The 24,492-nt window shown below is 36.3% G+C and overlaps 1 protein-coding gene across 3 annotated transcripts in view; it reads right to left on the bottom strand.

Moving 5' to 3' along the window:
- RNLS (renalase, FAD dependent amine oxidase) overlaps positions 1-24,492 on the bottom strand; it is a 274,300-nt gene that overhangs the window by 60,558 nt on the left and 189,250 nt on the right. For 2 of the 3 annotated variants that reach the window (XR_005032408.2, XM_036924054.2), the window contains exon 5: positions 13,848-14,021. The exons of the other annotated variant lie outside the window; for it this stretch is intronic. Coding sequence is in view for 1 of the 2 variants with exons in the window: in XM_036924054.2 (XP_036779949.2) it covers positions 13,848-14,021 (174 nt within the window). In the remaining variant the exon portion in view is untranslated. The remainder of the gene's footprint in view (positions 1-13,847; positions 14,022-24,492) is intronic. 3 annotated transcript variants of the gene reach the window in all.

Genomic DNA, 24,492 nt, shown 5'->3' with positions numbered 1-24,492 from the left:
TCACCCTCTGTCAACCACAAGTGCCTCTGTAGTATTAAGATTTGGGGTATGCCAATTAATTACCTTGAATAGTACATTTTCCTTATTCAAGTGTAGAACTTCTAAAATTACATGTCTTAGAAATGAATGGATTTAAAAGAATCTTTTACTTCTTATCTGAGCCCAAATTAGTATCTTTTGTTTTCTTCTCTCATGTTTTGATTAGATCTCATGAATTCATTATTCATTTAACAAACATTTGATTGAGAGATTACTGTATGTTAAGCACTATGCCAGCTGGAGACACAATATAAATTTAAAAAGGTCATGATAAGGATTTGAGACTTAATCCTGTGTGCAAAGGGAAAGCATTACAGGGAAAGTGAGTGGCATGAACCGATGTATGTTTTAAGAAGAGCATTCTGGTTATGTGGAGAATGAACGAAAAAGGAGCAAGTATGGAGAGGCCAGTTAACGTAAGATGGGGTCTTGGTTGTTACGGTGGTGATGAAGAGAAGTGAATCCAATGTCTATTCTGGAAACAAGATCAGTATGATTTGGTTACAGAATGCATATTGGGGTGACAGAAAGGAAGAAACCAGGGATGATTCATGTTTAAGGAGCTAGGAGATTGGTGGTTCCATTTTCAGAAATAGATGATTGAAGAAGGAACAAATTCTGAATTTTGAAGGCAGGCAATCAAGAGCCACTCCTGCACATGTTAAGTTTGATTATATCATATATAGATTTAAAATAAAACAACTCTGACAAGCATATTCTGAATTCTACTTGCTGGCCAGAGCTGAAATAATCTTTTCTCTATGTTCCTTGCATTAATTTCTTTAAAAATTCCATAGATTCTACCCGTTTAAAGAAAGGGGCCATATTTAGTGGGACCGCATATATTTCAGGATCTGTTTGGGAGAAGTTTTTTCTTCGGCTAAGACCTCCCAAGTTTTACGAAAACATCTATTTATCCTGAGACACTAGGAGATTTTCAGCCTGTTGAAGCTTTTATTGGCACAGCCAAAAGGAAAAACGGAAGGGTTTCAATAGTCCTTTAACTGAGCCCCACCCAGGTCCCTAGAACAGAGGATCCCTCCTCTCGCACTGAGTGATCCAGGCTCTCACTGGAGTGCTTCTGCAGTGTATAAGAAGGCTCTGTTTTTCTATGATGACAGTCCACTAAAATGCTTCACTTTCCCTAGAGTCACCAGTGATAAGCAGCCATCCCTTATTATACACTGTTGTTTTGGCCTACTCAGCAACATGCCTTATATGAAATTTTGTGTTAAGTGGTATTATGATTGGACTCTTTTCCTGAATTGGGTAAGGTTTTTCTCTTGAGCCAGCATACTGGTTTCCCTCTAAGAATATCATTTTATCGCTGTAGTTGCGTAATTGGGTCCAGCTTTAGATTTGTAATGCTTCAAAAGGATTCCATGAATGGATAAAATATATCATCTGTGGGCTGGAGAATTTGACCTAAAGCTTTGCTCTAGTTCATTTGGAGCATTAAAGAGTTTTTGCCTTTACATATAAAATGTTGAATTTGAAAGACTAAGACTAATCAGATGGTGAGTTTTTATTTATGATTGTGTCACAGGCCTTTTGTATAGAGGAAATTTATTGATTTACTGTGGACATTCTTATCTCCTTTACTAATAGGACCAGTGGAATTCTTCTTCCTGTTATATTTTGACAGGAACAAAAAAAAGAGATTCAATCTGGGTATTTTGGCAAAAGTTCTTAGAGGGACTATAATCTTTATGATATTGTTAGCTACTCCCGAGGAACAACTATTATGAATATAGACAGTGGAAAAGGGAACAAATGAGCATTTTATTTTTAGGGAACAAAGGGGCATTTTATTTTAAAAACATAGAGTGGATTGGGTTCAACTGAGCTCAAGATTTGAAAAATGCCTTTCCTAACTCTATTAAGTAATGCAAGGATATAACATCAACAACAAAGAATTCACTAGGTATATGTATAATAGAAATCTATTCAGTGAGGAAAATTTTATTTTAAATTCAAGGATGCTTCATTTTTACAAACATGAATTTGGAATATTTTACACTGAAGAATTCCCCTAGTCCCACGAACCATTTATAAATATTAATGGAATTTCAATAGATTATTTTCACATTCCAATTTTTAATATTCATTCATATTATTCAGGGAATTCAATGTCCTATACAGTACATGTGGCTTCTTCTCATTATCTAAATGAGCACATATATGAAATCTGTATGGGCAATGATCACTAATAAAAGGGCCCACATGTGATCTTAGAGGGTGTAATCACAGCCTTCTTAGCTCACTTAATAACAAGAAAGTCACTGATAATAAAACCGAAGAGCTCTGTGAGCAAAATTGACTCAATGTCACACCTGGGCAAAATGATGGATTGGTGATTCTGGACAGAGTTAAAAATGCTAACCAACAATAGAGTATTTAGGAAACACAATGCAGTGATTTCCTGTGGAGAGATTCTGCAGGCAGACTTCGAAACCTGCTCTTGAATTTGTCTCTTCCCTGAGTTTGCTGACAATTCACGTCATAGTGTCTCGCTCTTCTCAGATGAGTTACAGTGTAAGGAATAATTCTTATTCAAAATGTGATCTGAGATTCCATACAAAGAAAAAAGAATTTCACCTAACTTAATGTTCTGTGTTTAGCATCTTATCCAGGTCATGAGATATTGTTTAACAACCATAATGTAAGTGTTACTATTTTTAACAAAATATAATACAATTTAACTAAGATTTCACTATTAACATTTTCCTTCTCTCTTTTCTTTCTCAAAGTGAAAAAAAATTCATGTAACTGATAGTCTGAAACCATAAAGTCATGTATCTGTGATAACTATAAAGCCAGCACTTATTAAGTACCTATCATATGCTAGGAGTTTCGGGTATACTCTCTCATTTAACCCTTATAACATTTCTGGGAGGCATTATTAACCTTACACTTATAGTACAGGAAGTGAAGCTCAGAACAGTTAAGAAACTTACTCATGGTCAGAGAGCTATTAGGTTGAATCACACAAAAGTGCTGGTATAAATGGTTCAACTTAATTCTAAGTTTTAAGTTATAATTTGAAACTAGGACTGTCTGACTGCAATGTGCACTGCACCATGCTAGAAAACACTAGCTATTGTGGACCATCCATAATAATTAAAACCAAATCATGAATTATATAACAAAGAATTCATCACTGAGCAAGTGTGGGATAATATGAACTCATCACTTATAGCAAGGTTCCTATGTAAGAGATTTCATTTTAATGCCATTGTGATATAAAAAAAGAGTAACTGCTAAACCATAGCAGAGAAATGGCCCATTTGCAGAGCTTATCACATATTTTCTAAGTTAAATATCTCAGCTGGAGCACAGTTGTTCTTTAACCAAGCATTAAAAAGAAATGTCTTTCATAAAAAGAAGAGCGGGAGTCTTTGAAGTATAACCTTGAAAATCAAGGTCTATGTTACAGGGCATCATTCAAAACAGATGTATATTCTCTAGAGACCATAGTAAAAATTGTTACTGAGAATACTTGTACCTGTTTGGGAAGAGGGCTTGCTATAACTTCCAGGTCTTACTGGCAATGCTTCTGATATTATATAACCACATATTCCCAATGTTCTAGACATGGTACTGAGCCTCCAAAAGAGGCTTCTGATCATTCTAATTGCCAAGAACTCACATATGCTTTTCAATGGTTTCCATATTCAGCAATTAAATAGAGAGCTCATCCATTTAATATGATTTAAAGGTCAGTGGTAACAGATACCTAGATTGTCTTAGGGATGAACAATTTGCTGACTAAGTCATTACTTTTCCTTGCCTGCTAAGTGAGTGAACCAATGCTAAAGTATTAATTCTCAATGTTATTTTGGGACCAAGGAAGGGCATCTCAGAGCCACATAAAGGATGATTAGCTCAGCAAATAATTATTGAGCACCAAATACACACTCCTATTATGCCATGACTTAGTGTCTATCTCTTATTTCCAATTTTGAATAGGCTAAGAGGGATTAACTGACATACAGCATGTATGATACAGAGTGGCATGGATTCTGCCAAAGGAGAGAGTTCCTAAAGTGGCGGAAAGCAGCAGGCTCTGCAAACAGGTCATATCAATTATTTAGCCTATGAGACACTTAGATAGATCTGAAGACAAATTTTTGACATTATGGAAAATGGTGAAATTTTTTCAGAGCAAGCTCTAGGCAAAGGAAAAGCCCCCACCTCTTTGGGATACTGTTGTCGTGGTTCCAGGTAACAGTGGACCAGAATGAAGACTTGTCAAACTCTCCTTCAGCTCAGTGAGTCTTTACCATCTCTCAGGGCCTGAACTCAAAAGCTGTCTGAGAGTTACACAGTTTTACAAGACTGTTCTCAACTTGCAAAGGTTTCGAGATGCCTCCAGAATGACGAAAACCAGGCTCTTGTCTGGGAAGCAGAGCAGAGCACATCATTTTGAGTCCTGGCTTCCAACCCAGAGTGTTGACAGCTTCACTTCAGACTGCAGTAAGGACTTAACTTCAAGATCCTTCAGAACAGTTCAGTCCCACAGAGAGAGCCTTTTCCCAGTTTCCAGTTCTCTCAACAGCCTGATGTGGTGGCAGGTATTGTGGAGACAGCAAGTTGAGCTTGCTCTATCTGAGGTTCTGTTTTGATTCAAAATGAGGTTTTTAAGTAGGTGTGAGGGTTGCCATACTCCAAATTTCTGCACAGAAATGAACCTGACGAAACCATAAAGTTCCTAATTCCATTCTGGCTATTCTGGAAAGTGCCTGGACTAAGTTGACTTAAGTCAACAGCTCCTCAATAAAAAGAAACCATGGATTTAAAGCGATTGCTCAATCCAGAACTATTTGGAGGTTGTAGGGGGAGTATGTAGGGGGACTCACAAAGTAAATTACATAGCAAATAAGTTACCAATCTACACAGTAACCCTTTGGGTCAAGCCAGAGTCTCTCACAATCTAGTTTTCTTTTTGTTCTTTCCCCTTCTCTGCTCCTGGCCCTTCCCCTTGGGATTTTCTCTGAATCCCAATTTTTTGTCTGAAATTTTCTCCTCAATTAGGCAAAGCAATTTAGATCTCCTTATTTCCACTTCCAAACTGGCACCTAATCTCTTCTTGGTGCTCAGTGGACAAAAGAACTATTCCTTTAAAGAACTGTAATTATAAATAGTAAAATTTAGATGTGATTACATTTAATGCAGCAGATTCTTCATTTGACATGCCAAGTTCTATGACCTTTGTGAGTGAAGAGGTCAGAGAGACTGTGACACTTCCCACCTGTGCACCTCTGCTGCCTTCCCGACTTGTGGTGCTTCGGCCTTCCTTACCTCCTTACCAAGTCAGCAGAGGGTTTTTTTTTTGCTGTTTCCTTTCTAAACCAACAGCAGTGAGGCAGCCTCTGCCAGTTTTCTGTTGCCCTCATCTATCATCTGTGAATTTCAGATCGTACATTTATTCATCATGCTCAGTCATCTGATTCTCATTCTGCTTTTCTCCCCCACTAATAGTGGATATAAACTCCAGACAGTCACCAACACACTTGGCTCTTGTGTTCTGGACCAATTCTTGCCTACCTGAAGGTCTTTTGTGAATCTCTGCCTGATGGTCCCAAGTTGAGGCCAATACTGTGAGTGAAAACACCACTTTTCAGGGGGCAGGGCGGGTGGACTGCTGTGACAAAAAGGGACTTAGAGTATTTCATGTTTAAGAATCACTTCTTAGTATGCGTGCTATGGAAATTTGTAATTGACAATTGTTTATAGTAACAGAAATGCTAGGCAGCAGTTACAGACTCCTGATTTTCTTTACCTTTTTCTCACTACTTGGACATGTCATGATCCATCTGCATTTACTGAACATTTTAGCAGCCCCAGGAGAAAGTTAAATAATAGGCTATATTAAAGTTCTGATTTATTCATGGATTACAATGTTCCATAGCCCCCATCTTTCATTTCTTTGCCTACAGAAAGAATATTATCAGGTTCATGTTGACAAAAGGCCCTGAGTGTTCTTTAAAAGCTCACAATACTGTTATGAGGCAACATAAGTGTTCCCGTTTTGATTATAGATGTGTTAACACTCGATTATATATATATCAATGCATCCATTTATATTTATGAGGACTCTTGCTTGACTCTAAGTCACTCGTCCAACAAACCCTCATGTATCTATTTCCTTCAGAATTTCTCATTTGAATAGAAGTCATGAAACTTTGCTTCACGAGGGCAGAAACTATGGAATCCTCAGTTCTTAGCACAGTGCCTGGCACACAGAGGCATTCAATACATAGTTGTAAATAACTGTTCACCTGAATAAGCTGAGAATGGAAAACATAAATCAAATATTTGTGAATTCAATTTTTTTAAAAGAAACTTCCATAAAATGTATTTACCCTCATAATATACTCCATAGGATATTTTTAAAAGCTTATTTTTGATGTTATATGTTTAGCTGTTTTTCCACTTTCCCTCTATCTCTGGCATCGGTTTTCATATTGAATTAACTCCCTTGGCAAGTGGGAGGACAAGTGCAATCTGGATGTAAGTCGTTCCCATTGAGGATGGCTCAATAGGTAAACCAGAGGCTGAGAGAGTTTTGTTTGTTTTTACTTTGAGTGCAAATGTTCTCCTTACAAAATGGGCTGAGTTATTTCATTCTCTAAAGAAGACCCGTTTTGTTCTGAGAATTGGCAAACATTATGTGAAAATAAGACCAGTCTATTATTTATAAGTTGTGCCTATTAACCTAAATGACAAGAAATAGATATTTATTTTATGTATCCATATATACATATTATAGACACATATATTTTATATAAGTACAACTGTGCATTATATATATGTAAACATACATACATACATGTATTTTTTATTCCTGAGAGATCATCCCAAGACTTTGATACTATAATCATGTAATAGTCTATGGCATCATTATAATAATGAGATGGCTATTTGTAATTAGTATTTGACTGCTGTTGAGTAAATTGTCTTAATAGATTTATATGGACAGCATCAGCTACATAATTGAATTACAAGTAACTATATCTATTGTACAAAAGACATAATATCATGAATTGGAACTGGTTACTGCTTGTTATTTTAAGATGATGATTGTTATTTTATCTGAGATCTCTGCTTCTGGAGTTGGTATGTTAAAACAAAAGCCTGAACTGGAAACCTGACAGTTTTTCATGATTACAGAGACTTCCCTTTCCTTCTCACCCCTTGTGCCCTTTTACTTTTTTGTTCCACTTATCAAGTGTTACCTATCTGGATTGTATTTCTGCAAAAGTTTTCTGCAAATAATAATTCCATATTTATTCAAGTCCTAAAGCAGACCATTTTGTGTTGCCAATTGCATGGCTATCTGCTTAATTGGAATTATCATGAACGCCCTTAAGTGGCCACAAGGTCACTGGATTTAACACTCTGGGCCCATTCCAATTATTTCTAGGATTTCATAGTATGCTCCTGTCTTTTATAAAGAATTGATGTAATAAACTGCTATATGGAATAATATTTTGGCATTTTTTGGTAAAACAGCTGTTAAAGGCAATATACACCATATTAGTGTTTGTTATTCAAAGATCCTAACAATAAAATCCTTGCAAGTATAAATTCTATGTGATTAAAAACATTTGTTCATTTGTTTGTTTTCCTTTTGGATAAGTTGGATTGTTTCCTTTGGGGAGATATCGAAAGCTATGTAATTATGATTATTGGCCATCACATTTCTAGAGTTGCAGATTGTATTAATCTCTTCAGATTGCTGCCTACTAGCTATTTCACTGATCATTAACACTTGTCCAGATGGTGAACAGGGAAGGACGCTAAAATTATGAGCAATCATTTGCAGCGTAACATACATTTCATTTATTTAAGCTGTCCTAACTCCTGTCTGCACTAGTAACAGAGGGTTGTAGTCACCTAAGTTAGGCTTTTATATTTATGCACTTTGCTTTGGAGAAAATAATATGCGAATTAAAGACTGGAATTATTACTTATACTAATATGTACCATAGACACTGTCATTATTTGCTAAGTGCCATTGAATCTCTTTTATGTTTAAATAATTTCATTCTCAACTCCTTTGGGGCTGGTATTATATTTTTCATCTTATTGACCACTAAAGAGATAGTTTGAGTGATTTATTCAATTCCACACCATTGGTTAGAGGTAGAACTGAGTTGAATCTAGGAAGTTTGACTCCTGGCCCGCATGACTCCAAATTTAAGATCTTGAGAGGGACCTCAGACATCTTCTTGGGAGGTGTTAAATAATAGAAATATATATATATATGCATATGTATATATATATATATATATATATATATTTGGTTCTTGGCCCAGAGCTCCTAAAATTCTTGTTATTTCCTAAGTGATAAGAACAGTAGAAGCAACTTATGCTTCAACATTTGGTTTTTGATCCTGGTTCCTGACACAGAACTCCTAAATGCCTTAGAATTTCCTGGGTAATAAGAGTGTCTTTTGTTCTATTGAAGAAATTCTTCATGGGCTCTAGGACGGCTTCAGGATGGAGGCTGTCACTAGAAAGAAGAAGTCATGATTAGAGGCTCAAAACCTTCAGCATCATTCCTCATCCTTCAGAAAGGGAAGAGGGGCTGAAGATTTAGTTAATGATTGATTGTGCCTATGTGATGAAGCCTCCATAAAAATCGCAATAGAACAGGTTTAGAGAGCTTCTGGATTGGTGAACATGTCCACCTACTTGGAGGATGGTGCATCTCAACTCCACAGGGTCAGGAGCTCCTGTACTTGGAACCCTTCTGGACCTTACCCTATGTTCCTCTTCATCTGGCTGTTCATTTGTATCTTATGTCAATTCCTTTATTACACAATAACCTGGTAATTAAGTAGGTGTTTCCCTGAGTGTCTTGAGATATTCTAGTAAATTACTGAACTCAAGGAGTGATCATGGGAATCCTGGTTTATAGCTGGTCACTTGGAAGTATACCTGATAACCTGGAACTTGCAATTGGTGTCTGAAGTAGGGGCTTTTGTGTGGGACTGAACCCTTAGTTGGTGGGATCTGATGCTAATCCAGGGAGATAGGGTCAGCACTGAATTGAATTGTAGGACACCCAGCTGGTGTCAGAGAACTGCTTGATGTGTAGAAGATCCATACCTACGGTGTCAGAAATGCTGTGAGTGTGGCAGTAGTGTTGGAGTAAAGGAGAAACACACAGGTATGTTTTTCTTATTTAGGGGACAAATGTATTTCACTGTGGCAGTCTCCCTCCACATGACAGACACTGCTGATTGTTGGCAGAATCCCTTTCTGAGGAATCTAGACCCAGTCTTGGAATCATTCTTATTTTTTGCCCTAGAAGATGACTACCTGTTGAATGATTTGCACTTTTGTTGAAACCTACTTATCACCCATGTAGGTCTAATTTGCTCCTTTCACAGAAGGACTGATGCTAAGTGTTGTAGCAGAAACTGGCTAGATGTTCATTAAACCCACTTTTTATTCTTCCTACATACACAGGTAGACTGCATTTCTAGTTTCCCTTCCAACTGTGGCTACATACCTGTTCTAACCAATAGAATGTGAGCATTCCTGATGTGCCCTTTTCCAGATGTAGGCCTAAAAATATCCCATGTGCTCTCCTCCATTTTCTTTCGCATCTACTGACTTGATTCCTCTGAGCACAGTGACTCTGTAAGCTGCCTGATGAAGATGGCAGGGTCAAAACATGGAAGGAGTCTGAGTCTCTGAATTACATCTTTGATGACAGCTACTTACTAGTCATAAACACCTGTTTGGGCTTTATGTGGGCAAGAAATGAACTGTTATGTTCCGGCCATTCACATTTTTGCATGTATTTGCTACAAAAACTAATGTTACAAATACAAGAGTCATGCAAGATCATATTATTAGCATGTTTCAGAGCCAGAATTTGAATCCAGATCTTCTAAGCCCAAATTCTTCCCACCATGCCAATTTTATTGATAATTTAAAAATGATCTATGTTAATGATAAAGATCTTACTGCAACCTAAATTGTCTCCAATTCTAATGCCACCAAGTTTTCAGTTCATCTGCAAGAAAGCTTTTTCATCTCTAAAAAGTCTCAGTATCTCAAGTGATGTTTTTAGGACCAGACTTCCCCACCCTCTTCATCTGACCTATAATTCCTGCCCAGGTATGAAACATAAATGGTGACATCAAGTCAGTGTTTCTTAAGTGTGTCCTGGGAAGCGTTTCTGTGGAATATTTGGTTAGATGCCTAAATTAGATGTTTCATGGTAAAGAACATTTTGGAAATTCTAGATAAACTTAAGTGAGAAGGTATCATTTTTGCAACAATATCTTTTAATAGGATAACTTACCCAAAGACTCTCCAAAATGTGGGTAAAGTTGGTAGCATTTTGCAAACTTAGTTGGCAATGAGCCCCTTACCCAAGAGCGTATCAAGAAACTGGTGTTGCATTGAACCCTTTTGAGAAACACACACCTAAGTATATTGGGTCATACCCACAACTATCAGTACTTGAACCTGGGTCAAGTTAGACCTGCTGCCTAAGGGGACTTTGGTTCTGGTTGTGGCTTTCTGGATTGACTGCCTATTCCTGACATCTAACAAATTATTACTTCTTGACCTTTGTTTGGTTTGGGCCACTAATCCTTTATCCTTTGACCTTGGTTTGGTTTGGGTGACTAATCCTTTATACTCTCTCTGTAACACTGAACAACAAACTATATTTTGTGAACTCAGCCCTGCCACTGTTTCATTTATTTTGTTGCTGCCCTACCTCTGGAGAACACAAATGTCTCCCTTCATTAGTTGAGTGTGTGTATATACAGTATTAATTCTTGATTTAAGCAAACACCCCAAATAAAGAGTTGGTGTGGGGCAGTGTTAGTAACATAAAGAGATAACTCTTACTGGTCTACTTAAGTATCAGTGGAATTACAGCATATGGACATCCATATTATATGAATTCAACAAGACACATTTAGTGCCCTGTCTCCAGGTAGTGAGAAAAAATAGTTTAAACGAAAGGCAGTTAGATTTTATGTTAGGGAACGCATTACTGGAGCTTCCCATAATTTAAAACTTGCATAATCCAAGATTAGTTTTCCATAAAACTGACAAAAGCAGGGAGGTATTTCTTTGCTGTTTGAAGCGGCACCACTATGGGCTACAGCAAAATGGTTTCCAATTCACCTGGCCGTCCAACTTTAAAATTTGTAATTATTAATATAAAAAATACTTTAATATTTTTATCATTTCAAGTGCTGCCAATAATGTGAGAATTTATTAACATTTTTATGTTGTATCTTTCAAATCTGCATAACTCTGATTTTATGAATTGCTACTGTGTATAGTATGGGGGCTTTTACCACCATCCCACTCCATTTGTATAGCAATTTAATCTGTTAGGAGATATGATTGCTATTTCTTTCTTTTCTTTGTGTCTTTCATGGTAGAAAATACCACCCTTTTCTGTAAATACAAACCACCTAGTTCACCAGGCCCTACCCAAAGAAAATGAAATCTACTGAATGTTGGAAAAATGGCTATACTTCATTTACTTAAAGTGATGTCACTTTCCAAAATGCCATGCAGTTTTAAGAGATTTTCAAAGATAACAATTATTCTCTTTATATGTAACCTTTAGAACACTACCTTCTCCATGAGATGTTCTACTTGAAGACAATAGGCATTATTTGTTGCCCACCTAGCATCTACTACTTCCTTCTTTCTTCCTAACAAAGCCCTCTTTTTTCCAGGTATTTACCTCTCATATGGCTAAAGAAAAGATGATCCTAATACCAGTTCCAGCAGTATATCTTGATTTGTCTAGGTTTATCATGGAGTCCTATGCCCCTTGCCAGTGACTGGTTTCAGACTGGTCAAGTAACCTAATTTGAACTGTGAGATACAAGATGATGTCATTTGAGGGGTTTCTGGAAAGATTTCCTTGATTCTTAGAAAGGAACAGAGACAGTAATAGTCTCTTATTGCAAAGCATATCTTTGGGTCTAAAGATATGCTTTGGGTCTAAATGTGACTCCAACAGTTACCACCATCTTGCCACCAGTCCAATGAGGATGTCAGTATCAACAGCGGAAGAGAGCAGAGAAGGGTAAACACAAGGTCCTTGAAGATATTGCTCAGGTCTTGAATCAACCAATCCTAAAGTCTCTGTATTTTCTTCCTCTTGAGTATGTAAGTCAGCTTGGGCTGACAAAAGAAAATATCATAGGCTGGTGGCTTACACAGAAATTCATTTCTCTCAGTTCCAGAGGTTGGAGTCTAACATCAAGTGACAACTGATCTGGTTTCTGGTGAGGACTACTCCTGGCTTGCAGATGGCCTGCCTGCTTTCTCACTTTCTCCCTATGCTCAACACGACCTTTCCTCAGTGTGTATGTAAGGATGGCAAGAGAGCTCTCTCTCTTTCTCATTTTATAATGCCGCCAATCATACCATATTAGGATCCCACCCTTATGACTTCATTTAACCTTAATTACTTCCTAAAAGCCCTATTCTCCGAATATAATCATCTTGGGGTTAGGGCTTTGACATATGAATCTGGGGGTAATGCAAGTCAGTCCATAGCAGATAATATAACAAATATCCTTATGTTGTTCAAACAAGTTTAAATTGGTTTTTCCATTATTTATTACTGAATATATCCTAACAGATATATTTTATGAAGCAATACAGAAAGGATAATGTCTAATTTGTGATGTATAACATGAGACGATCCAGGGCTGTTTTCCTTTTCTTAAAACAAAGCAGTTGTAGAGTTCAAAATGGTTAGTCCATTGCTGTTAAAGGGCATTTCATGAACTGCTGATTGTACATATATGTGGTATCATGTTAACATAAACAGTCCAGCCCTTAGGGAGTTATAAGTTATAAAAGAAACATTTTTCTAAGATCATGTGTGCTCTGATATAAAAACCATACTCCAGCCCGGTTCTATCATTATAAAATTCTGGCAGGCCAAGAAACGTTACTTGGTGATTTTATCAAGCAAAACTTCCAATTAATGGCTTGATGAAACCATTGCTACACCATAAAACACCATAACAAATTGAGATTATGATTCCTTTCAAGAATTTAGTCATTTTAGATCATTACTGTTCATTCCCCAAAAAGCAATATCTCAGGATCACTACAATCCTGCAAAGAAGATGATATTTTCACCTTTATGCCAGAAATGAACCACTTGTGTTTATTCTTGCAATTCAAATCTAATTTTAATAACTACTCTTCAGCAAAATAGGGTGGAGTATAGATTCTATCCCATTCTATAAAGCTGTTATAAAACATCTTACCTGTCATTTTAGTTACACTGTATACAAGGGAATTTTATGTGGTCTTCCAGATGAAAATTAAATAAAATTATACTGAAGTATAGGATTTTCACAACAGAGTAAAATTCACTCTTTATTTCTAGCCTGGGCAGTGGAAAGAGCGGCACTTATCAAATTTTAGACACAAAATCAACCAACCAAAAACCAAACTCCACCAAGAAACAAATGATGAGAGAAACATTTGCATACAGATGGATTCATATTAAAGCAATAGAACTTGGGCCATTTTGGAATCTTAAACCTTCTGACACTATTTTCATGAATTCAGTAATACAAACCATATGGTGAATGATTTTCTGAAAAACTTTGCTGGTTTCACTGTATATTTTATTATTGGCCAAAAGTGATATTAAATTTTATCCCCTGTGGCTTGGAGTTAAATGCTTGCTCTGTTCAGAATGGCAACACTCAATTAAACCACATTTTTCATGATCTACACTCTCCATTGTTACTGTATTTAAGGGAAATAATGGGGGTACTGACCTATATTGCGTTTCTTATTATCATTGGAGATGAAGCGTACGCAGGGATTACTGGTGATGTACTGCCCAGCCCAAGGGACATCAATCTTCGTGCCAGCTTCATAAAAGAGGCCCAGAGCGTAGCGAGAGGAGTAGCTCACAGACTCCAGTTGCTGCCTTTGGCATTCGCTAATTACTGTGGAAGAAAAAGCACAGGGTATCAGACTTGAAAATATCATCTTTCCTTTTAGTACATCAAATGCAAAACGCCTTTAAACCAGTTCCAACTGTTTGCAACTTCATCTCACTTATGATGAATTTGGAAAGGTAATGTAAAATAGCATCAGCTCTGATTTCTTTCCAGAGTGATTACTGACCTTGGCACAATTGTTTTTATCAAGCTGAAAGTCCAAACTCTTTAGACTGGCATTCATGGCTCTCAAAATCTGGCGCCAAGTTGCTTTTCTAGCTTTGTAGCCCAGCTATTATCCTGGGACTGTCTGACAAGATTATAGATTCCATATACTGGGCACTTACTATGAATCACGGTCTTTGCCAAACACTTGACACGAGCATTGCCCTCTGTGCTAACAACCACTATGTTATGTTAGGTACAGTATTATTCCCACTATAGGCAAGGAGCCTGATTCTCCCACCCTTAGGCATCTCTTAAATTCTTCCACATCATATAATGATTTGTCTGTCTGTCATCCTGCTGCCAGTGGATTATAATAGGTCCTTAAGCACAGGGACCACATCTTAGGCGTCTTTGTTATATGTCTTTACCCTACTTGGTATAAGCATAGCAAGGGTGAAAGTATAAAGGGATGGAAAGGCAAATACAGCATGCAAAGTTAGTTGAAATGTAACAGGTGAATAATCAACAAGTAGAAAAAGACTAGGAAATGAATTAGGCAGTAAGTGACTCTGCCACTTACTAGCTATGGGATATTGTTCAAGCTACTTATTCTAATTATAGTCCTCTTGTCTATAAGGGGCAATAACAGTACAGGATGCATTAGTCTGTTATGAGGATTACACGAAACAGTGAATACACCAAGTACAATGCTTGATGTATGGTAAGTGTTCACTAAGTTTCTTTTTCTATTATGGAGAGGAAAATATTTAGGAAATGGGACAATATTCCATCCTGGGATGGGGAAGGAAAAGATTTCCCCCACTTTTTCATCCCCATCTCTAATCTTCCTATCCTTACGAGTCTCAGGGAGCTGCTTGCTCATTTATGTTCAGCATTAATAACTTGGGTTTCAGAGAATGCCATAGCTCTATTCTGAAAGCTTAGCTAGGCTAGTTCAGAAATGGCACATATAAAATTTTTTTATTTAATTATTGAAAAATATCCTAAACTAAAACAGGATAGGTATAGGATGCAGGTAGCTTTAGCTAAAACTTGGAGAAGTGGCTTTAGGAGGTGGAGAGAAGGCCATAAGGGCATTCAATGAATTATTTAAGCATCGTAATGATCCTGTACATTATCAGAGAATATTCTTGGCTACAAAACATTTTAGAAAGAAGGCTTTACTTAATCTTCACAAAAGCTCTGCAAGAGAGATATTTCACCATCCTTATTATACATCCCTAGGAAGCTGGATTCAGAAAGGTTAAGTAAGCTGCCCTGGGTCACACAGCTTGCCAAGATGTGTGGTCAAGAAGAAGCCAGAATTCCCTTATAGGAGTCGGGCTCATATCCTTATTACTCTATTCTTTCCCCTCTTGAGCTGCAAGTCTGAGTTTCCAAATGAACTTTGTCACTGTTTCTCCTCTGACATTAATGGTTATTTTGCACTCCCTTAGAAGTAAAAGTCATCGTTCTCTTTAACCATCATTTTATGCCTTATTAAAAGATTTACTTGATGAGCAAATGATCTTCTGACGTTAGCCTCATTACATTCTCTTGAGTTTCATTTTATTATTTAATCTACTTTTAAAGTTATGGCTTGATGTCATGTTACTACTTTTTGAGAGGGAGAAGGTGAAGGAGACTAATCCTAGCAGTTGAGCACATACTATGTACCTGGGGTCTTATCACCACATTTCCCATTTTTTCAGTTAAAAAGCAAATGAACAAAACTGTGTAGTCAGCTATTTAGTAACTGAAAGGGCCTAACATTCTCTTCTTTTTTTTTTAAAACTGAACTGAAGGGTCAACTAGGTCGACATCCAAACTGGACCTCCCCACTGGCCCACGTTTGTACATTTAGCTAGTTTTTAGACAAGCTGCCAAGTGGCAAATCCCACTGGGGAGCCTTTTGAAAAGGTAACTGATACCTATATAGAAACAGAAATGAACCTTAAACACCCTTGTCTGCAACAGGAGCTCCACAACTCATTCTGAGAACTGAAAGGTGAGACTTCTGGCTGAAATAATCTCAATTTCCAGATATATTCAGTTACAAAAAAATTCATCTTCAGGGCCTTACAAGTTTTTTACTGTTGTAAAACCTAACAAAGGTATTATTTTGTTTGAAAAATTTTCTTACACAAGATGCTGAATGGAGCAGCTCTAGGTCCCAAATACATAGAGTTTTGGCAAGAAAAATGATAGGTTCTCTACTATCATGTATTCAAAAGGACCATTTATTTAGAAAACAAGTTCCCATTAAAAATACCTAATTCAAATATAATGAATATTTACCTTGATGTCATCTTCATTTAATTTGGAACCACTAGAATTATATAATCTTTCTAATTATACACACACATGCATATATATTATATAGTATATATTTTATGGCTATGTGATATGATTAAGTGGCTATAAATTGTAATGAACAGAGTAGTTTACATGCATTGTTCAATGAAGGAGGATAACTGTCTCCATTCCTTTCTCCTTGTGCCTGTGTGTGCATGTATATGTATATGTGTGGGTCTGGGGGAGGGCAAGGGGAGGGAGAAGGGGAGTGGAGAAACAGAAGACCTGGGATGAACTCCTGAAAATATCAAGTAAGTCACTTCAGTTTTTTGTTTACTAATGAAATTTCATTCTTTCAGTTTCCTAACCTATAAAAAAGTCTAAACATGCATTTTCTGCCTATTTCCTATGTTTTTGGATGAGGATCTCATTCATTCATTCATTCATGGCCTAAATATGCCAGGCACTGTTCTAGATGTTCCATTGTAAATAAATAACCACGTAAGTGGTAGGTTAGTTAATGATAAGAACTGTAAAGAAAAATAAAGCAGGGTAAAGGGATACCAGGAATAGGTGTGGGTAAGGAGGCTATTTTATACAGGCTCTCGGGAATATAAATCTCTGCTACGGATTTTATTCTAATTGACATGGGAAGTTCCTACTGGTTATGAGCTGAGGACAGATATGATCTGGCTTGTGTTTTAAAAATTATTGTTCTGGCTACAGGTGAAGACTGCAGGAATACAAGAGAGGAACTGGGGCAAAGAGCTGTTGCTGTAGTCTTGGTCTGGGGAGAACAGTAAAGGTCAGAAGTAGTTACATGTTGGATGGTATATGTACCTGCATGTGTGTGTGTATCAATAAATATTTATACTTTCTATATGTGTATATATGTGCATCACATATATATGATGTGATTTCTAATTGAGGTTTAACATACATACAGAAAAGTATGCCTTGACGAGTTTTCATAAAATGAACACACTGGTATAGAAACCAGCCAGATTAAGAAACAGGTCATTACCAGAACCCCAGAAGCTACCCTCCCCTCTTTTCAGGCACTCCCTGCCAAGGGTAATCAGTAATCCTGAATTCTAACATGGTAGATGATTTCAGCTGTTTCTAAAAGTCACACACACAGAATGAAGTGATATGTACTCTTTGTGCCTGGCTTCTTTCACTAAATATTATGCTTACAATATTTATAAATGTTGTTACATGTAGTTAAGTCTCACCGTGGGATCGTATTGCTTATATGTATATTGTACACTTTATCCATTCTACTGCTGATGGATATTTGGATTGTTTGTAGTTTTTGGCTGTTACAAATGGTGAAGACTTTATATGTGTGTTTTACTTGGTATATACATACATGCACCTAGTATTAAAATTCCTGGATCATGTGGTTCCCTTATATTCAGTTTTAGTAGATTCTGCTAAATGGTTTGTACCAATTTGTACTCTCACCAGGGGTGTTAGAACGTTCAGTTGCTCCACATCCTCATCCTCATTTGCTATTATCTGCCTTTTGAATTTGGTGTGTAGTGATACCACATTGTGGTTTTAATCTGAATTCCACAACGACTAGTATTTGGAAACCCTTCTGTGTTTATTTGGATATCCTTTTGTGACTGCCTGGTCAAATCTTTGCTCACTTTTCTTCTGGGTTGTCTGCCTTTTTCTTATTGCTATGTATGAGTTCTTTACATATTCTGTATATGAGTCATACAAGAATTGGAAAACTTTCTTCTCCTTAGTGGCCTAACTTTTTACTCTCTTAATCATGTTGTTTGATGAACAGTTTTAATTTTAATTTAGTAAAATTTACTATTTTTTTTCATTTACAGTTAGCATGTTTGTGTCCTATTTAAGAACTCTTTGGCTACTCCAAAGCCTTGAAGATATGTCCTTTTTTTTCCCTGAAAGCTTTGTTGATTTACATTGCACAGGGTTTTGGATATATTCTGCAGATAAAGCAGCCAGGATTCCTGTTGGCTTTGGAAAGGTGGTGTGAGGCAAAGAGATCAAATGAGGAATAAAAGGGGTAGTAATTCTCCTCCCTGACCCTAGTTAGATAATCAACAGCTTTACAGTTTGATAACTTTTGAAGTTACAGTATAAAAATAAGACTAGATTGTAAGCAAATTGAAGCAAACACTGTGCCTCATGAGCTGTGTGCATACAGGTCCCAGGACAATGGCTAGAGCAGTGTGGGCATTCAGTAATATTAGTAAAAACATTCTCAGTTTAGGATATTAAGAGAGTACCCAAAGGCATAAAGAGGCAAAAGGGGAAAAAATTCTTATTACCCAAAGAAACAACTATTAACACTTTGACATTTTTCCTTTAGTATTTTCCTTTTTCCTTTAAACATGGCTATGATCGTACTGTATATACAATTTTGCACACTGCATTTTTGCTTACTATATGACAAAAAAATCTCATTGTAAACATAAATTTTAATGCCTTCATAAAATTTGATGGAATGGATGTAATTTGTTTAACCATTCCATTAATGTTGGACATTTGTTTTCTTTTTGTCTATTATAATTAAAGCTGTTATGCACATGTTTATCTATGTTTCTAATTATTTCCTTAAGACAGAAGCGTGGAAGTGGAATTACTGTTAAATTGATTTTCAGAAAGACCGCATCAATGTACACTTTCAGTAACAGTGTATGAAACACCCATTTCACTGTATCCTTGCCCATATTACATATTACCTGTTTTTCTTGATAATTAGGCAGGAAACATAGATCTTATTTTAGTTTTAATGTACACTTTTTTAAATACTGAGAGTAAACATTCTTCATCTGTCTACTAGCCCATATATATTTTCTCTTTTGGAAATAATCTGTTCATATCATTTCACTAATCAGGCTATAGATTCTTCATGTTTTAAGTTGATTTTTATTGATGGGTGATAGATGATAGAAATTCTCCAATTATTGGATGTCATAAAATTTTTCCTATGTGCTCTTTACATTTTAGTATCATATAAGATACTATAATATTTATGTAGAAAACCTGTCAGTTGTTTTCTCCCTCCCTCTTTCTTGCTTAAAGTACTTAGCTTTAGCTGGTTATTCCTGCTGCCTGACATCCAGCCCCTGGCTTCTCTGCTCTGCTCTGCTCTGCACCCAGGGTGTGATGCCCTCTCTATAGGCTGAATTCCCTTGAGCTCTGGTTTCTGGATGGTTCTGGCCAGAGAGAGGCACAGGGAGGAGACTGCAGTGGGGAGAGACCAAGGCCAGAATAGTGATTCCTTCTGCTCTTTCCTGCTTTGCCAAGTGCCAACAATGCTGAGCTCCTCTACAGTCAAAGTTTCTTTCAGGCAGCTCTTCTTCCATGGGTCCAACTCTCATGGGGCATCAAACACCTTGCTTTCTTTCCTCACCCATTTAGGCCAAGGAGTAGTAGTGACTTTCTGCTGTTTCTGCCCCAAGTGCCACAATATTCTTTGCTGGTTGCCTTAACCCTAACCACTGTTGCTGTAAAGCCCTTTCATCACATTCTTTCTGCTAAAACCTTTTTGAATGTACCATCTTTTACTTGCTGCACTCTACCTGAAACAATATCTAACTTTTTTTCTAGATTCTTCTAGGAAAGTACTCTGAAGAAAGCAGGATACATTCTGCTGTTATGGAATGGTAGAGATCAACCTCTTAAGATCAAGTCCGTGGGCCCAGAAGTATTCTGAGTGAGAATATTTCATGATTTATGAAGGTCTGTGTTTTCATAGGTAAACAAAATACTGCTTTCAACTGTATTTCTCTTAATCTAATACTGACTTCTTTTGGCATGACAACAAATATTTCAATCTTAATAGCAAAACAAACACCTTGTAGCACTAACTTGACATTCACTATCAACATTGTGGTTAATGGTAAATGCTGCTCACACTGATGACTGGCGCTCAAAGCCTTAACCTCTTTCTAGAAGTTTAGTTGTTTATAGCAAATTAGAGAGGATTGCTAATTTCTGGATTTGCCGCTATACATAAAGCATTCAAGCTCATGGACAGTTGAAGTTAGAAGTCATTTGTATTTTAACTATTTAAGTTCTGCTCTTGGTTTACTTATTATTGCTTTTTATCTTTTATGTTGAATTCCAAAAGTGTCAAAAAAGTTCATGCACCAATTCAACTTCTAGCACTAGGCTATCTTGTTCTTTGGGGACATGAAGCTAATAGTATTTTAGCCAGAATAACTGGTTCCTCTGCACTCAAAATAGCTGTAGAAATAGTGCAGAAAGACTCATTTTCCATAAATAGTTCTCCTAGCAGGCCAGTACAGAGTTTGAACTTTTACCATTCATTGAGTCATTCCTTTGGAGTGAAAGCATCACAGAATCAGTCTCATTGCACTTCACCTGGAATAAATTGCATGTTCACAAGGACTGTACAGGTATAGAAGTCATTAAGCCTGGAAGCACAGTTTCAAAAATAGTTTTGACAAGCAATAAATCTTGAGTTTGTAGGTGACAGACTTCAGCAGATTTATCTATGTGGGATTTCCCTGGGGAAATATTTCCTTGATCCTGAGAAGCATCTCTGGAGTCAGAGAAGAATTTGGGTTTGAATTCTGGTTCTGACATTTATCTATGTAACCTTGGTCAGTTGTTTAATCCCTCACAGCATCTGTTTTCCTATAAAATGAGAATAATAGTGCCTGCCTTAAAGGATTGATAAGAAATTTAAATGAGATGATAGTAAGTGCATAGAACAATACCTGGCACAGAATAGGTATATTGCAAAAATCCAAATTATAGTTCTAGACTTTAAAAGCCATTAGGGGTGTATATGTGTATATCATACTTCAGAAAAAAGTTTTTTAAAAGCCTCTGGAGGCAACATCCTAACGTTCAAGCATATCAAGGTACTTCCAAATCAGAGACATACCTTCATCTACTAAAGTATATGGGATATACTTCACTTTTTAGAGCAGAGGTTAGAAAAACTAATTTTTCCTTTGAAAAGTAAGGAATATTAAAGAAGCCAAAAGTATTTCAGACAATAATTTTTGAAAAATTAGCATAAATTGTGGAATTCTTTAGCTATCTAAATCAGAATGCTGAATGTTCAAAGATTTGCCTTTTGGGAGGAATGAAAACCTGTATTTTGGGCCAATAACTCTAGTATGTTGACATTACATTTTCTTAATCCTAATCCCATCCCAGGACTATCTAAAAATAAAAGGTGCCAAATAAATGCATATGCATTTCTCTATATTGTCCATTAGTCACTTGATAAAAATTCAAGATTAAACTGATTTTACACTCATATGTTCTGCTGTTATGCTTTCTTTGTTTAGGGGGAAATGCTAATCATTACCTGAATACAGACCTTAACAGGCATATTTCATCTAGTTGCTATGCATAGTGTTTCTTGGAAGTCATCAGGTTATATTAAAAAGCATAGACATGAAAGTCATTAGAATGCATAAAAACTTGGTCAATTAAGTTCATACCTAGTAAGAGAAGTTTATCCTAATGCTACCCAAATTTTGTGGGACCGTAATAATCAATTCATTAAGTGGCATTAAAAAGGGAAGAAAAGAACATAAAAATATCTAAAGTTTCTAAAATATAATATGCTGCATTGATCAACTGACTGTCTTATTTTGTTTCCAGTAAGGATAAAAATAAAAAAGGCATTATTTTAGGAGCAAGTTCTTAGGCTTCCTCACTGGGGACAGATTTCAGGCTAAAATGTCTGGCAGCACCGGGAAGCCCCAAACTGGTAGGGTTAAATCTGGTCCCTTCCCCTCTCCCAGCAATCCAGGAGAGATTTCTATTTCTCTTTGTCTCCCCATGTCTGAAATCATGAAGAACAATCTGTCAAGGACAAAAAGACAGTGTTTTCTCCTACTAGTCTCTGCTTCTACTGCCTTCTATTATCCCACTGGCCTTTGAAAAAAGCATATGTAGCTATATAGGTGTGGCTGCAGCTGTCTTTTGATAAAGCCTCTTGGCTTTCTCCCTATCCCATGAAGTCTCTGCTACTTTGTAAACTCACTGCCTACTTTTTTTTTACCTGAACGGAGGGCCTGTGAAGATAAAATGATGGTCAACTGTTTCTATAGCAACTAGTTCTAACCACAGGATTAGAAAAATAAACACTAACGTAGGAGCTTTTTGCCGAAAGAATGTGGGATTATTTAACTCAAGCATTGTTTACTGTAGGTCCGCTCCACATCAGGAAGCAGTATGCCAGTCACTATAAAATACCTCCTAATAAAACACTTAGCAGAGTCTAGGATAGATTTTGGACTGAGACATAAAATAATTTTACCCTGGTTATTATCAGTTTTATCCTTGGGAATCTTCATTTTGGACTGCGGAATAGAAATGTAGTTGGCTTTCCTGTTCTCTGCCAAATATACACAGAAAGTCTGGAAACCACAATAATAAGGTTAGAAAATGTCAGTCTTATTTCAATGAATTCTAAGATTTTAGACTACTATGCCATCATTCTTTCTGTAGGAAAGTGCTGAGTTTCAGATGAGAAAGAAAATGAAAATAAAGCATTGTGTGTGCTATTACGCAAAATGTCACAGAATATCCTACATATTTTACAGCCATTCTTCCCAGCCTATCCATTTAATTATTTTATGGCCATGTCATTCATGAGCAATATAGTCATTCCAAAATTCATAACAATAAAAACTTTATTACATGTCACCTCATATTTTTATACACACATATATATTTATATTTATGTTATAGTTACTTTATGTTGAGGCAATGACTCAGAGAATTAATATTCTAATTCAAAACTTTAATAGTTTTAGAAGTCAAAGAGCAATGTTTGCAAGGACCTGGAATCTGCAGTATTGAAACAAAATGTCAGAATCTGGTGGTGTAAGCTCTAGGACACTCAGAAATATGTTCATTTTGTACTTTGCAAATCTGCTAGCTTCTTTTCTGTTTACATAAATGCAACTCCCCACAATGCTTAGCTAAAGCCAAAGCAAATAAACTGGACTTAAGGGAAAAAAAAACTGTAAGTGGCACCAGACTTCACTGAGTGGAAGCCTACTACATTTTACTGATTTTAAAATCAGTATATTCCCCTAACAAAAAGCTCAATCTGATGAAAAGCACAATTATTTTTTATCTTCATACCAGCTTACCTTTTTTTTGCAGTGCTTTTAAAGCTTCTTTTATTAACATACTGGTCTCTATGTTAGTAAAATATTGGTCATTTTTTTGTGTGTGTGATCTTTCTTTGGTTTCCATTTTATTCGTGCTATGGAACTGTAAATTTTTACTGCCAGATTTCAATCATTTCCCCTGTTTTTCATCATTCTACATCACTGTAAATGGGCATCCTAAAAGATTTGATGAGAGAGATTATACTTAACTTCACACTTGCATTTCAGAGCCTCAACAAAAATCTTTATATATATAAATAAGTGCATATCAATATATAGTGTGACATACATATTTCACCTTACTGAGTTTCAGTTTCCTCCTCTGTTAAGCAGTGGTATGATGTAGCTTAAAGGGTTATTAAGGTAAAAAATTTTATATTCTAAATATTACAAGTTTTATATATTTTATGTTCTATTATTTTAAATTATGTATTTTTAATTATATAATTAAAAAAAATATATATGTATACATACACACACAAACACACACACACACACACACACACACACATGATGCCTAGCACAAAACAGAGGCAAATAAAAAATAATAACAATTATGGTTGTTACTGTTGCAGGGAAGGGATAAATAAGATTGCCTTACTGGTATAGGAAGGTATAATTATTAAGAGGAGATTTAGAAGTGGGAGCCAGGAAGGAAGAGTATGAAGAATTTTTCCTAGCTCATCTCTGGAAAGACATTATTTTTATAGCCAATTTATAGCTTCAAGATGTTTGCTTCTGATCTATAACTTAACTTCTTAAATACCATTTTATCAAAGATTTTAGTAATTTTTTTAAACCAGGTATCTGTTTTTACTAGGCATCTGTTATGAATCAGTTAGTATATAATTTAACACTAA

Source organism: Manis pentadactyla, chromosome 8 (genome assembly GCF_030020395.1).
Source record: "Manis pentadactyla isolate mManPen7 chromosome 8, mManPen7.hap1, whole genome shotgun sequence".
NCBI classification, from domain to species: domain Eukaryota; kingdom Metazoa; phylum Chordata; class Mammalia; order Pholidota; family Manidae; genus Manis; species Manis pentadactyla.
The sequence above is the reverse complement of the archived record's forward strand: the minus strand, read 5'-3'. Positions and strand labels throughout refer to the sequence as shown.